At 45.0% G+C, this 16,437-nt stretch overlaps 1 protein-coding gene across 1 annotated transcript in view; it reads left to right on the top strand.

The window, feature by feature from the left end:
* The first annotated feature begins 2,740 nt into the window (after positions 1-2,740).
* Positions 2,741-16,437, top strand: part of LOC147105103 (pepsin A-like) — a 28,458-nt gene continuing 14,761 nt past the window's right edge. Inside the window, exons 1-5 of the mRNA XM_086011745.1 lie at positions 2,741-2,796; positions 4,501-4,663; positions 7,339-7,456; positions 9,090-9,208; positions 15,765-15,964. Coding sequence (XP_085867871.1) covers positions 2,741-2,796; positions 4,501-4,663; positions 7,339-7,456; positions 9,090-9,208; positions 15,765-15,964 — 656 coding nt within the window. The remainder of the gene's footprint in view (positions 2,797-4,500; positions 4,664-7,338; positions 7,457-9,089; positions 9,209-15,764; positions 15,965-16,437) is intronic.

Genomic DNA, 16,437 nt, shown 5'->3' with positions numbered 1-16,437 from the left:
ATTATAAGTACAGGACAGATTTGGGTGGCAGGATGAGACCCATCAAGAAATGGGCGGACAATTGAACGAACGCTTTAACCCATTACACTGTACAAAGAGAAGCCGTTTAACAGCCATCCAGGGCAGTCTCCAGACCGATCAATATACAAACCAAGTTACGGTAACAAAGCAAAGACATTATCGGCCCAGGAAGGCCAGTTAAGCTATCACCAACTCCCGTTATGAAGACAAAACACCCCTGCAGAGAGTTCTGCCCGTCAAAATTATTACAAAGACAGGACTATGATTTGGCGGGAGATAAGAATGTTCCAAAAAAAGTATAACTGTGGATTGAGTAAAGTCCATCGGTACTTCGGTTCGGAACGTGTTCGGTTCGTGGTTCGGTAAACGGTGTCCAGCGGGGTGTTCAGCTGTGTGTTCCGCGACTTTGGGAGGTTTGGCCAGGCAAGACCCGGCCACGATGGGAAGACGACGAGGGAGGCCCGGGTACTTTTGTCGGGAGATCATCGACGACCCAGGCCGGAGAAGAAGACACTCAGGTCCCGGAGTGTGCATCCAGTTCTTCAACATCACATCGGTAACGGATCCATCCGTGGCGAGTGCTCACCAAGGCTGTATCGGCTGCCTCCATCGCAGGAGAACCAAGAGGAAAACAAGCTGCGCCAGAAGCTTCCAAACCCACGTGACGACGGAAAGCTGTGTCGAAAGGCTGCAAAGCCTTTTTTTTGCAATTCTTAAAGTGGTGAGCATAATCCCGAGTCCCTCAAATCGAAACTTAGTTAGGTTTAGAGGAGGGGGTTAAGGGTAATTGTAATGTGTTACCCCTTTTACGATGTGCCGTGTGTTCCCCATTTCTATAGAGTTAAGTTTATAGATGTGTGCATGCTTGTAGTTGCTTTAATCTGTGCATATGACATGTATTTTATAATGCTGCAAACTGTTCAATAAAGGCATCCATTTCGTGCTATTCGACCTGGTCTATTGAGTTTTTCTCTGCACTACAGCTTCCTGCACCTAAGTCCAAGGTCTAGAACCGTAGGGGCGAGTGGGTCGAACCACTCACGGGTAATTATTGCAAGAAGCCTGGCAGGAGACCAGAGCAAGCAAGAGAAACCCCCTACACATGGCGCAGGTGATGCGGACGTCCTTGAGGTATATCGCTCGGACGATGATGTAGTCCAGCAGATGCCAGTGCTTGGAGCGACGGTGCTGCCATGAAGTCTTATACTTGTCTCTCTGACGGAGCAAGGTGTTGGTTATGAAAATGCCATGGTCTAAGCATTTCGACAGGAGGAGGGTACCGTTGGAGTTGGCTTTCCCTACCCGCTCTCTGCCGATCACACCTCCCCAGAGGTCTGTGTCCTTTCCAACTCTGGGGTTAAAGTTGCCAAGGAGGATAAGCTTGTCGCCCGTTGGGACTTGGGACAGGGATTGTTTGAGGCTGGAGTAGACTTCTTCTTTCGTTTCGTCTGTGGCTTCCAATGTTGGGGCGTACACACTGATGACCATAGTGCACTGGTACTGGGCTAGGGTGAGCCGAAGATTCATGAGGCACTAGTTTATACCGCTAGGAGAGTCTCTGAGATGCCCAACTAGTTCATTTTTTATGGCGAAGCCTACCCCCTGGAGGCGGCGTTCTTCTTCAGGTTTGCCTTTCCAGAAGAAGGTGTAGCCACCACCATGCTCCTTGAGCTGGCCTTCCCCTGCCCGCCAGGTCTCACTTAGGACGGTGATGTCAATGTTGAAACATCTGAGCTCCTGGACAACGGTAGCAGTATGGCATTCCGGTCTGTCGCTGTTGGGGTTGTCCATGAGGGTCCAGACGTTCCAGGTCCTGAAATTCATTTTAAAAGATGGAAGATGCCTGTTCGTGAATTCTTTTAACGTGGGGTGGCCGTTGCACACCAGCTACCACACGGGCTTGACAGAGCAAGGTCTTGGTCCAATGGCAAGGGGATCCAAGACGATTGGAGACCAGGCTCTGCTACAATGGCTTAGCACACACACACCAGCTGTGAAAATAAATGCCAAATATTCTTTGACACAGACATTTCCATTAAAATGTCATCTAACGCGTCATTGGTTAAGACATTGAACAGAATTTGCGATCGTGGACAACTTTGCCTGGCTCCACTTTTGAGATGGGCTCACTGAGTCTCCCATCTATCCTTAAGTAGATCCTAAGGCTGCTACACAGCCCAGGTAAAATCTAGGATTTGGCCACGTACTCCCTCAGCTTCCAGGTTCCTTGTGTGACCTTAGTTTGAAAGTTTTAGGTAATTCAGAGAAAGCAAAATAAATGAGTTTCCCCTGAGCTTGAGATCTCATATAAAGCAACAATGTGCCGCATGCGTTCCTTACCCCTGAAACATGCTCTAGGTTTCTATAATCATACTGTCCTCAAAGAGCTAAACACTTACATTTGATCAACTATAACGCAAGTTCAACCGCAAGAACCAAATCTTATCTTCTTTAACAAATATGCATGTGGTTCTCTTATCAGGTCTAAGTTCTTAAACTTGACATGTAAAATGTTTGATTGTCAAAAATATCAGCTGATAATTATTAAATAACACCTATAGTCCGAGTGTGTCCTTCCACAAGGACGATACAAACGTGATTTTTTTGATGACCTACATTATTTGACTTTATGGACAATAGAACTGGTTGGTACAGACCTGTATAAAAGTAGCCAGACATTTCACAAATCTCACCAACGTCCTGAGAAGTGCCGGACAAGATGAAGTGGCTACTCATTGCACTCGCTTGCATTCAGCTTTCTGAGTGTTTAATCAGGCAGGAAATTATCATTTTAGCTGTATCTATGTATCTAAATTTCCATTCCTGTGTAGTGTTTCTTTGCACTGCAGTTTCTCTCTAACAGGATCAGTAGGAGATAGTTTTAGGTTCTCTTTCCTTTTAAACATTTGCACATGAAATATTTCTTCCATCGTCATCAGGTTCCATGAGATAATTCAACGTACATTTATTAACATACCTCTATCTACTAATTATTTACCTGCTTCTGACCATCTCCTTCCAAGCATATTACAGAGAACAATATAGCATCTGTGCTAAAGTATCAAAACCGTCCCCAGTCATTTTGAGTCTTATGACTTGCATTTGAGCAACTTAAGCTTTTGATGTTTTCTTGGCTAATCCAAACTTTCTATACTTTACCTTGGAGTAGATTCTGAATACCTATTAATATAGGATTGCATAATTTTTATAGTACAATCTGAAATAGTCCATCATTTCCTAGTATCCATGAGTTGTAACCAACGTATGCAACAAGAGGTTGCACCTTTAACATGATAGAATGGGCACTATGGTGTCCTGGCAGTGAGTTCTTTTGGTAATTTTCCTTCGATCATCAGCATCAAAAACAAGTTGACCGTTTATTTTTCTGATTGCTGTTTGAGGGACTTTGCTGTGTGCAGAATGACTTGTGTTTGCTTAACAACAGTGTAATAATTAATAACAGTGATGGCGCTTCACAAACCAATTCATTCCTAGTGAACTGCTTTGGGATATTTCTGAGAAAAGTTAAAAAGCATTACATAAACACAAGGGCCTCGATTTTAACTCCTCCCTCCAGCCTGGCGGAAACTGGGTGGTGGGGGGCTGTTAAAATGGAGCGGAGAACCTACCCACTTCGTTCCCACCCCAATCTGACCCAATGTCATTTTAAATTGCAGGCGGCAAGGACACCCTCCTGAATCTGCTGGGGTCCTCTTAAAATATGCATATTGGGTCCCGATGACATCATCGGTGCCCCGATCTGCGATTTTAACCTGAGGCCTGAGCCGGGGAGCAGTGGTGACTTTCCCGCCAGAACAAACCTGCTGAGGGCTGGATCGAGGGCCAGAAGAGGCCCAGGCAAGGTAAGTTCTTACCTTTTCAGTGTTAAGTTTCCATGTGGGCCAGGAGCAGGATTGCTCTTCTGAGCCCTACAAATAAACCTTGAGCCTCCCTTGCCCTGGGATTCCCCGCCCCCCTTCCTCTGATTGCGACCACCACTGGACCGCCTACCCCCACTCACCACACCGCCACACCGCCTCACCATTTAACCGACTGTCGGAGGACCGTTCCCGCGTGTTCCCGGCCACGGCCTCTTGCTGCCTGAATTCCTGCTCCCGCCTGCTGGCCAGGCAGTGATTCCTGCCGGGTTTGAGTGGCAGTCCGAGCCTGAATATGGAAATGAGCCCAAGAGTTAAAATCTCTCCAGGCCTATGCATGCGTGTTTGTTGTGCTCCCCGGATCCCTCCCCAAGTTAAAATCGAGGCCCCAAGTTCCTTTTCTTTTTTCTTTCTACACCTATTTCAATTAACATTCAAGCAACTGCTGTTTTGATGTAGGTTTTTGTATCTCTGATTGACCTAACTTTCAACCATTGTTACAATGCTAGTCCCGCAATCTGCAGAGTTTAATTAAAAGACTAGGACATGTTGCTCACAACTTTGATTCATCCCCTACTGTGTGTCATGTTTATCTTCACAGAGTTCCCTTGATAAAAGGTAAATCTACCCGTAAGGCTCTTGAAGAACATGGGTTACTTGGGGAATTTCTGAAGAATCACCCACGCAATCCATACTCCAAATATGCAGGACTCTTCAACAGCCAGTCCCTGGCTTCAGGCGAGCCACTTGCAAACTATTTGGACGTAAGTAATTGCTGTCATTTTTGCTGAGGAAATTTAAGGGCAACTTCACTGATCCCGGGGGAGAGTTGAGGTCGAAGGAAGCTTACAGATCCAATGCTGCAAAGTAGTAGCCCTATCTTCCGAGCATGGTACCCCACTGGGAGTGCAGCATTGGTGAATCTACCCTCAAGTTCCATGTCAGTTGTATTTATTGCAGTAGACCTCCATAGCTTTACACCGGTTATTGGGCACATGGGGTTAATTTCGACATTTGGAGGTAGTGTAAAACAGGCGATATCGGACTGGCCACCCGTTATGCACCTCTCCCAATTTCGGCTTCCACTGAAGTCAAAGGAAATTAAAATCAGGTCAGCTGTACAATGGCTGGCTGATTCGATTTCCCCCATTTTACACTATCGCCCAATGTTAACATTAGCCCCTCACCCCTTGTGTTATTCAAGGAATGTGTTATTAAAGAGTAGATCTCCAGAATCACAGGGCTGAATTTTCATTGAGGAGTTGGGTAGGAGGCGGGACTACAACTTTCGGGGTTGTAGTCCTGCCTCCATTGAGTTCTAGCCAACCCACGCGATTTTGACTTGATTGACCTTGTTGAGCCTGCCCAGTGGGCTCAGTAGGCCAATTAAGGGCCACCCGGCAACAGGTGATGTCACAGATTGATATTTCATCTGTCAAGACCTTTTGATAGATGAAACATCAGTGTTTCACAGCTGTTTGAAGCTGTCAAACATTGACAATCTGTACTCCAAGTTAATTCCTTCCTGTCAGGATGATTTAGAGATCTCCCCGGAACAGAAAGCTGAATGCTGGAACTTTTGACAGTTTGCGGCCATTCTGCTTTCTGTGCTGGTGAGATGAGGGACTCCCGAGAACTGAAGGAAGGAAAGCTGTAAAGGTAAGTAAATGTAAGTAAAACTTTTAAACACTTTAAACACACCAAACACACTTACCTCTGCACTCATGCACCCATCACTCACCGGACATCTCGACCCCTCCAAGCCCTTCATCCCGACGGCCCACCTCGCTAACTTGGCATGATTTGGAGCCATCGGGAATCTCACATTTCAACAATAAAAATAGGGATTAGGCTAAAAACTGCCTGTTAACTACCTGTTAACAGGCAGTTAATTGGCACTAATCCCCTTCCCGCCTCGGGGAGGCGGGTCCCAGTGCGGGTCGGGTATCCGTCTCCTTTGAAGCTGGCATGGAGGCGGGTTAGGGGCGGGATGGGTTCGTGCCCCCGATTTCGGGAATTTAACCCCCCACACGCCTCCAATCCCGCCTCCACGGCCCAATGAAAATCCTGCCCTAGATCTCCAGGATCACAGAGTCTAGGTTATGTGACTTGCTGGAGAATATACTGCATTAATATAATTAGAAATTATATTTAGCATTGAAATATACCTAAAGAAAATAAGAGTAGGTAAGATGTTTTTAATTTTAGCAGCAAGGCATTCTGTTTCTACGAGATAGGTGAGCATTAATCTAGATCTGTAAAATTTTCTCAAGAAAGGAAAATCAATGCAGTTACAAGAATTTGCATTTATATAGCACCCCTGATGTAGAAGAACATCTATGAATAATTTTGGTAGGGGGGAAACAGCAAAGATCAAGCAGGGGGTCAAAAAACACAATGGGGCAGCTAAGCCTTTCGGTAGTCTTTGAATGGGGGGAGAGGGGTAGTGAGGTGAAGTAGTTTGTGGAGAGAACGTCAGAAAACAGGAGCAAAGTGAGTGAAAGAAGAGTTTTCAGGGCTGATTGTAACTCTTGGCAAGAAGCCAGTGGGAACAGGCGGCGTTCCCGCCTGGGTGGTTTGAGTCGGAGGCCGGATGGATTTGAACTCTAAAGTAGAGCTGGTTCTTCACTCTCTCCAGGAGTGGAGTTTGTGGGCTGGGATATACAACTGGAGAAGATCACTCAGATAAAGTGCAGTGTGACTGAAGGGATTTGAAAATGAGGATGAGGGAGCCAACAAGCTGGGAGGCAGGGTAACAGTGACAAGGACAGGAGTGATGAGCACTCAGGAACTTTGGAGCAATAACTCGACCGCGGAGTGGGGAACTAACTGAAGCTTGTGAAGATTGGAGGAGGGGATGCATTTGAGAAATCGATACTTGAGGTGATGAAGGCATGGATTAAGGATTTTGTACCGATGCGAGACAGGTAGGGTGAAGTGAGCAACATGAGCAGTCTTGGTGATAACAACGTCAGGTCAAAGCCGACCACAACCCAAATCCATGACTTGATGGTGCGGCGAGCAGTCACACAAGACAGCAACAGCCTGAAGATGAGAGTGGTGCCAGAGAGATACGTGTTGTTGGTGTACAAGTGAATACTGATGCTGTGCTTGTAACAACATCTAGGGTTAGGGTTAGAGTTAGGGTTAGTCCAAAACACCCTTTGTTCCCAATCATACAGGTCTTTCTGTTCCTGTGACGAGGTGCACTGGTTTGCAGGGGTGCAGTGTGGGGAGGAAAATCGGGCAAACTCCTATACAGGCACATGCTCCTTCCAACCTAATTTGCTTCTATGAGCTGCGCCTAGACAGTCCAATACACCTGAGCACAGGAACTTGAACATCTGCCTCAGTGTGTGTCTATATGCACTGAAATTTAGTACGGCAACACTTGGTAAATTATAACTTACCTTGTTTCATCTATAAAATATTCTGACAGATGTATTATTTTGGAGCAATCAGCATTGGAACCCCACCACAGAGCTTCACCGTCCTCTTTGATACTGGCTCCTCCAACCTTTGGGTCACATCAGTTTACTGTAACAGCCAAGTATGCAGTAAGTATACGTATACAGATACAGTATTAGACTTCCCAAGATTTCGTTGGCATTTTCCGCTGAGTGATCTGGGCATTGATTGGGAAAGTGTTCCAAGGGCACAATCAATTGATCACCAATTAAAGGACACATAAACTTACAGAAGGTGGCTAAGAGTGTTAAGGGTAAAAGTATTCGGTGGATCCAGACCTTCTGAAAATACAGCCCATTGATTCAATATGTCAATGTATATGAAAATACATTTGTTAGAGTTGTGAGGCCTGGTGCTTTGTTTCTTCAAAGATTTGACTTACAGAAGCCCACATTTGTCGACAGGGACGGTGACAGTCGATGTACAAGTGCCACTAGCACAAAACATACTCCTAAAAGTTGATCCAATTTAGCAAATGTAAAACCAACTAGGTCAAACTTTTAATCCACATAGTAATCATCAATGCTGTAAATTAAAGCCATATAACCAACTGACTACTTATTCTAATTATAACACACACGGTTATGATTTCTGTTCGATGAGTTTGTGAGATAATTGGATAATGGAATTTAATCACATTACTACAGTGTCATGCCAGTTAGGAAGGATGCTTAATAAAAGAAAATAATGCTAGAAAAAGGTGCTCTGGGACAAGGTAGTGCAGTGGCATTTCACTCAGAGAATTGGGTTAAAATCCAGCCCATACTGCGTCAGCCATGGCTCAGTTGGTAGCACACTCGTCCTTCTGAGTCAGAAGGTTGTGGGCTCAAGTCCCAATCCAGAGATTAAACACCAACATCTAGGCTGACACTCCAGTGCAGTACTGAGGGAGTGCTACACTGTCAGAGTGTGCCATCTTGCAGATGAGACGTTAAATCGAGGCCACATCTGCTCTCTCAGGTGGACATAATAAATCCCATGGCACTATTTCAAAGCAGAGCTGGGGAGCTCACCCCGCTGTCCTAGCCAATATTAACCATTATTCAATATCACTAAACAGATTATCGGGTCATTATCATGTTGCTGTTTGTGGGAGCTTGCTGTGTGCAAATTGGCTGCCATGTATCCTACATTAAAACAGTGACTACACTTCAAAAGTACTTCATTGGCTGTAGAGCACTTTGGGATGTCCTGAGGCTATGAAAGGTGCTATAGAAATACAAGCCTTACTTTTTTGTCCTTTCGCGTTGATGGGCCAAAGGTCTCCTACATAAAATCAACTTGGGCCATCGTAACCTAGTTCCTCGTGATCATGGGCCCACAGGACACGAACTGTGTCCTACTGTGACACGAACTGGCAATCTGACTCAGAGAAGCCATACGATGGTTGTACGGAGAAACGGAAAATATTACATTGGTGGGTTACAGCAGAGGCCCATTGTTGGGACAGCACAAAGGTAGCTTTCCTCTAAATCTAACCCATGCTGTACTTGACCCTGTGAGCTCTTGATGCTACTGCTAGTTGCCTGATATGTAAAGTGGTTCAATAGCCAGCACCAACATCCCTCACCTAAATGAGCGCAAAATTCAACAGAAACAAATGGGACTACAAATAAAGAATTAGAAAGAATATTTTTGGTCGGATCTATCCTTAACTCATTAGTGGAATAAAACAACCAAAGCATTAAATTGAGTGTTATGAAGCATGTACTATTTTTGCAGTGAACCACAAGAGATATTCGCCAAGCAAGTCCTCAACATATCAGACAAGAAACCAACCGTTCTCCATTCAGTATGGTGGAGGCAGTATGGCTGGGGTCCTGGGCTATGACACAGTCACTGTAAGTATAATGTAACTTTTAGTAACAACGTTATGACAAAACAATGTCAAAATTCTTAAATTGCCCATTCAAGTCAGAGTTCCCTGAATATTAATATCTCCTACTATCAGATCCAATACATTCTTCAAATGCAGGCATAGAGCATTGGTTAGTTGAATAGATCATGTTGCAACAAGCCAATAGGGAGCTTTGTAATGTTAGAGGCCTCTTCTGCATCGCCGATTTCCTTCACCCCACCATTGGTGGCCATGCTTTCCGTTGCATAGGCCCTAAGCTCAGGAGTTCCCGCCCTAAGCCTATCCAGTTCTCTACCTCTCTCTCCCTCTTTAATATGCTCCTTAAATCCTACCTCTTTCACCAAGCTTTTGGTCATCTGTCCAAATATCTCCTTATATGCATCGGTGTCAAATTTTGTCTGATAACGTTCCTGTGAAGCCCCTTGGGAATTTTTACTGCATTAAAGGCGCTGTATAAATGCGAATTGCTGTTGTTGTTGGGTGAAGGGCTTCAGCATGGTAACAGGAGTCAATATGTATACTTTTTAGGCTAATTTATAGGTTCATAACAATGGATAGAATTCAATCAAAGATATTTAGAAATGTAGTGTTCCTATTATCTCATTTTTTAAATTAAAGTCAAGCATTATCACAATTCCTTATCGTTCAGCAGTAACATGTCCTACAACAAAGAACTAAAAATCATTGGCCGTTCACTTTTAGTATTTCTGAAATTGCCAATGATACAAAGCTAACGAAAGTGGTAGACTCCAAAGCTGAACAGGAAAATATACAGGAGGATTTCAATATACTTGGAAGTTGCTATCAACAGTTAAAAGAAATATATTCTCAAATCTTCAGGGGTCCGTGTCACAACCTCACCCTGGACCCCAAATGGGGCCCACACGCACTGTTGCTGACCTCTGACCAGGTCAGTGAAACCACAGCCAATGATACGCCAGGTTCCTGTGAGGTCAGGAGTGCTCAGGAACAGCTGTGGATTTTCAGAACCCTGTATCAATAAAGCTGGATTGATTCCTGAGATGAGAGGATTGTCCTATGAGGAGAGATTGATCAGATTGGGCCTATACTCTCTGGAGTTTAGAAGAATGAGAGGGGACCTCATCGAAACATATAAGACTCTGAGGGGGATTGACAGAGGCTGTTTTCCCTGGCGGGAGAGTCCAGAACTAGGGGGCATATGTGGTGTATGTGCCTTTAAGAGCCCCTGTGTACTGTAATGCCGGTAGTGGCCACTCGGGCTATATAAGTCTTTATAGTGTCTTGTATCTGTTAGTTCACCTCCAGACTTTGTCTAGTAAACACTTGTAAACCAACTCCTGCATTCCGTGTCTTCATTAACACACGGATACAACAGTGGCGATGAATTGGAAACGGACTTACCTGCAATTCGGCAGCACCTCAAGGAGATCGATTCCTCAGACGAAGGAAGAAGAAAAAAAACGAAAAAAAAACTGTGGTTTCACCAGCTAGCCGGGCTGGTGGCAGGTACTGCAATAATCCTTCCTGGGCGGCGGGCTGGGGCTCGATCGGCTGGCTCTACAGCGGGGCCAAGCAGTGAAGGCACAGGCAAACAAAGACGAAGGGTGGAGCACTCGGGAGATGGCCAGCTCTGCAAAGCAGGTCGGCGTTCAGACCACGCAGAGGGCGGGGAAAGTCCCAGAGAGCCCGGCGGGAACAAGTCTCCGACTATTAAAAATATTTGTATAAATAAAAACCGCGGAGAACAGCGTTGTCAGCAGCAACAGCGGCGGGAAAGTGCAGGAGGCGCCATTTTTTTCAGCAAGGAAGAAAGGAAAGCGCGGGAGGCGCCATTTTTTTTCAGGATGCCTAAGACTGGCAATATTACTGCTTTCGATAATGATGTAGAGGATTGGACCACATATGTGGAAAGAGTGGAGGTATATTGCACAGCAAATGAAATAGAGGATGATGAAAAGGCATCGATACTCCTAAATCTAATGGGCGCAAAGACATACGGGCTATTACGAAACTTAATCACTCCAGCCAAACCAATGGACAAGAATTTTAAGGAAATTGTTGATACCCTACAGGAGCACTTAAACCCTGCTGATAGCGGAACGGTTCAAATTCTTCAGGAGGAATCAGCACAAGAATGAAAGTAACACTGATTACCTCACCGAATTAAGGAAGCTATCAAAGCACTGCCAATTCGGAGCAGGACTGGCAGACTCTCTTCGAGGTAAATTCGTCTGCAGTCTCCTAAGTGAAGGAACACAGAAAAGGCTACTTTCTGAGAAAGATTTAACACTGGACAAGGCTTTCAGAATGGCTGTATCATATGAAGCAGCAGCGAGAGGAGCTGCAGAGATAAAGCAAAAGCCACAGGATTTCGGCACCCATGAAATGACACAGGGTTTCGAGAGATGTTATCGGTGCGGCAGATCCACCCATGACCAAAGGGACTGCTGGTTCAAGGACAAAGCATGCAGGCAATGCGGAAAGATGGGACACATTGCACGTGTATGCCGATCTGGAAACAAAAAATCCACTGACAAAAAAAAAATCAATAAAGAAAAGTACAAAAAGGTACAAATGATGACGGACAGTAGCTCCGAAGACCAGAAGAGCGATAGCAACTCCGGAAACAAGAGACTAAGCTGTCTCAAATTACATAATGTAATTGCCAAAGAAGATTACCAGACCATTTGGGTTACCCTCACGATAGCAGGGTCCTCAGTTAAAATGGAGCTAGATACAGAATCAGCTCTGACCGTCATAAGTCAACAGGATTACGAGCGGCTATTTCCGCATATACCCTTGAAAGACACATCCATTATCTTAAAAACATATACGGGGCAGAAAGTATACCCCAGAGGGAAAATAAGAGTGCCTGTTGTATACAACGGCAAGGAAATACAGAAGTTGTATTTATACGTTCTGCAAAATGGTGGTCCACCGCTGTTGGGACGTGAATGGATCAGAAAGATACGTTTAGACTGGCACTCCATTCAGGCACTGACGGTGACCAGTAAGAAAAAAAATGATGATGACTTCATACCTGAACGATTGAAAGACATCTTGGCCAACGCCAAAGAAGTGTTCCAACAGGAACTAGGAACCTTGAAAGGCGTCACCGCCTCAATAAAGGTGGAAGATGCGGCAATTCCCAAGTTTTTTAAGGCAAGGCCGGTGCCATACGCAATTCATCCAGCAGTCGAGGCAGAGCTGGAGAATTTGGAAAGGACAGACGTGTTATCCAAGATAGATTGGAGCGAGTGGGCAACACCCATCGTCCCGGTCATGAAGAAAACTTTGAATAATGATAAATCTGAAGAACAGAGAAAAATTCGCATCTGTGGGGACTTCAAGGTGACTGTAAACCCGGTCCTTCACACGGTACAGTATCCTCTTCTGAGGATAGAAGATATTTTCGCCTCGCTATCCGGAGGGAAACGTTTCACAAAAATTTACTTGGCACAGGCATATCTACAGATGGAGGTTGAGGAGACCTCTAAAAAGTATCTCACAATAAACACACACAAAGGCCTGTACCAGGACAATCGACTCGTTTTCGGAGTAGCATCAGCTCCAGCTATCTGGCAAAGAGCTATGGAACAAGTCCTGCAAGGGATTCCGGGGACTCAATGCTACCTAGACGACATCCTTGTAACAGGAGAAAATGACAACGAGCACCTTGCCAATTTGGAGCAGGTGCTCACTAGGCTGAGAGAACGGGGCCTACGAGCAAACCGCCCCAAGTGTGAATTTTTCCAGAAACAAATATCATATTGTGGCCACATAATTAACGAAGAAGGGTTGCATAAGTCCCCTGAAAAAATTGAAGCGGTCATAAAAGCCCCAGCACCTGAAAATGTCTCACAATTAAGGTCGTTCCTGGGATTGATAAATTACTATCATAAATTTTTACCGAACTTGTCAACTGTTCTGCACCCTCTTAACGAACTGCTACAAACGGGAGTAATTTGGGAATGGAGCGAGGACTGTAAACGTGCCTTCCATAAATGTAAAGGCTTGATCACGTCCAAGGAAGTTTTGGCTCATTACAACCCATCACTGCCAATCACACTGGCGTGTGATGCATCCCCTTACGGCATAGGAGCGGTATTATCACATAGATTCCCTGATGGCTCGGAGCGGCCGATAGCTTTTGCTTCACGCTCATTGAACTCAGCTGAGCGTAACTATGCCCAGATTGACAGGGAAGCACTCAGCCTGGTATGGGGAGTGAAGAAATTCAACCATTACCTACACGGACAAAAATTTACCTTGTTGACTGACCATCAACCCCTCGTCTCCATATTCAACCCTAAAATGGGCGTTCCCATTATGACAGCACAAAGGCTACAGAGGTGGTCCCTTTTCCTAGGGGCACATCGATATGACATAGAATACAAAGGGTCAAAACAGCAGGGAAATGCTGACAGTTTATCGCGCCTACTGTTGCCAACGGTAGAAGAGGCACCTACAGTGGACCCAGTGGAGATGTTCCACTCAACCATAGTCGAATGTCTACCAGTAACAAATGCTACCATTGAAAAGGAAACGAGAAATGACCCGACTCTCTCTCTCTCTCGAGTCTACGATTTAACAGTGAAGGGATGGCCAGCACATGGCGAACCACTGTTGCCAGCATTCTCGCAAAGAAGAGAACAGCTGTCAGTGTGCCGAGGAACCTTGATGTGTGGATCCAGAGTGGTGATTCCACCCAAACTCCAGTATAAAGTGCTAAAGGAGCTTCACGAGGGGCATCTGGGTGGAGTGAAAATGAAGAACCTAGCCAGAGCGTTTGTGTGGTGGCCAGGTGTCGATGGAGACATCGAAGAAATGACCAAGAGCTGTCTAGGATGCCAGAAGGTCCAAAACGCCCCACCACAAGCCCCTCTACATCCATGGGAGTGGCCCTCATCTCCATGGCAAAGGGTACATATCGACTTTGCTGGTCCATTTATGGACTCAATGTTCTTAATCGCGGTGGATGCACACTCCAAGTGGCCGGAGGTAATAAAGATGTCCTCCACCACCACGGAAAAAACCATCACAGTATTAAGGACCATATTTGCCAGGAATGGGCTGCCTGAACAGATCTGTTCTGATAATGGACCACAATTTGTGCCCGAAGAATTCAAAACGTTCTTAAAAAACAATGGGGTTAAGCACTATATATCCGCCCCATACCATCCCGCCACCAATGGATTGGCTGAAAGGTTTGTCCAGACCTTCAAGAAGGCCATAAAGGCTATGGGTAATGAAGGCATTAATCTACAGCATAAGGTAGATAACTTCTTGTTTGCCTACCGGAATGCAACACATATGGTTACAAACCAAACTCCCGCCATGATGTTTTTCAATAGAAGACTAAGATGCCGGCTGGATTTGATCAAGCCAAACATCAGAAGGGACATAGAGAACCGGCAATTTCAAGGCATGAATGAAAGGCCAACTAGAACCTTCCAGATAGGTCAACAAGTTTTGGCCCGGGACTACCGTACCGAGAAATGGCAGCCTGGAACTATTTGCACACGACTAGGACCACTGATGTATACCGTGGACATTGGAGAAAGCATAATAAGGCGCCATGCTGACCAGATCATAGAGCCATCCAAAAAGGGACAACCTACACCACCACTCTATACGCCTAATGATGAAGTAGAGATACCCATAGTATCTACCTCCGATCCGGTGATACTGGAACCAGATGAACCCGACACTGGCATTCAAGCCGAATCGACCTTGCCAAAAGAACCTTCTACACCACCGAAAACTACAACACCACCGAAAACTACTACACCACCGAGGCGTTATCCGGACCGACTCAGGAAGCCTCCAGAGAGCCTGACTTATAATTGATTAACTGCAGCAAATGTTTAGGTTATTGTTCTTGTACACATGTTAATAACAATTACTTAAAATGTTATGTACTGGTTATCTAAAAGGGGAGGAATTGTGGTGTATGTGCCTTTAAGAGCCCCTGTGTACTGTAATGCCAGTAGTGGCCACTCGGGCTATATAAGCCTGTATAGTGTCTTGTATCTGTTAGTTCCCCTCCAGACTTTGTCTAGTAAACACCTGTAAACCAACTCCTGCATTCCGTGTCTTCATTAACACACGGATACAACAGCATAGTCTCAAGATAAGGGGTTGGCCATTTAAGACTGAGATGAGGAGGAATTTTTTCACTCAGAGGTTGTGAATCTTTGAAATTCTCTACCTCAAAGGGCTGTGGATGCTGAATTGTTGAGTATATTGAAGGCGCAGTCAGATAGATTTTTGGACTCTAGAGGAATCAAGAGATATGGGGATCTTATTGAATGGTGGAGTGGGCCCGAGGGGCCGTATGGCCTACTCCTGCTCCTAATTCTTATGTTATGTTCTAAACTGTTGCCCAGTCAATACTGAATTTTGTTATTTGGTAAAGTATCAGCCCGATGAACAACAAACATTTTGTCGTAACATGTAAGTAATGTGTGACCTGGACAACAATGCGCTAATGTGTTTGTTGATGTCTCTCAGTACAATAATTCTTCAGAACAAGTTAGCTTTTTTCTTTTGTCTAGGTGTCGAACATAGCTATCAGTCAGCAGGAATTTGGTTTAAGTCAGTCTGAACTTGGGAGTTCATTCTACTACGCTTCATTTGATGGGATTCTCGGATTGGCCTATCCAAGCATTGCAGCAGCAAGTGCCACACCTGTGTTTGATAACATGATGTCTGATGACCTGGTGCAACAGGACCTGTTTGCTTTTTACCTGAGCAGGTCGGTTTTCTTACCTTCTTATACTTCCATCTCTGTAGCTCCCTGCTGAAAATAGGGTATTTAGTTAAGGTCACCACAGAACCTTCTTTCTATAAAGCCGATGGGCCTTTTCTCGCCCTTCCTTGTGTTTGTTCTCTCACCTGGATGAATTGTTTTCATGTCAGGTGACCTCTTCACCTTCTAGCAAAGTCCGAAGCACATCCAACTGGATCCCAATGGACAAATTCAACTCCTTTAGATGTTTTAATTGATTTATAGATCCAAGATGGGAAATTGGATAATTGCAATCTCTTTCAGGGATTATGGAAAGAACAATGTTTCATTCCAACCAGCACAGTGACGATCAAGTTCTCTTTTCTTCTTTATTTCGCAAAATATTGGCTTGGGTCTAATTTCCACTGGTTAATGAAGCCACATTGGGCCAGCCAGTAAAACATATTGTTAATCAGGAATTTCTGAATCTCTGTTTATGC

Source organism: Somniosus microcephalus, chromosome 18 (genome assembly GCF_052327205.1).
Source record: "Somniosus microcephalus isolate GS21.2 chromosome 18, FLI_Smic_1.0, whole genome shotgun sequence".
In the NCBI taxonomy this organism is placed as follows: Eukaryota; Metazoa; Chordata; class Chondrichthyes; order Squaliformes; family Somniosidae; genus Somniosus; species Somniosus microcephalus.
The sequence above is the reverse complement of the archived record's forward strand: the minus strand, read 5'-3'. Positions and strand labels throughout refer to the sequence as shown.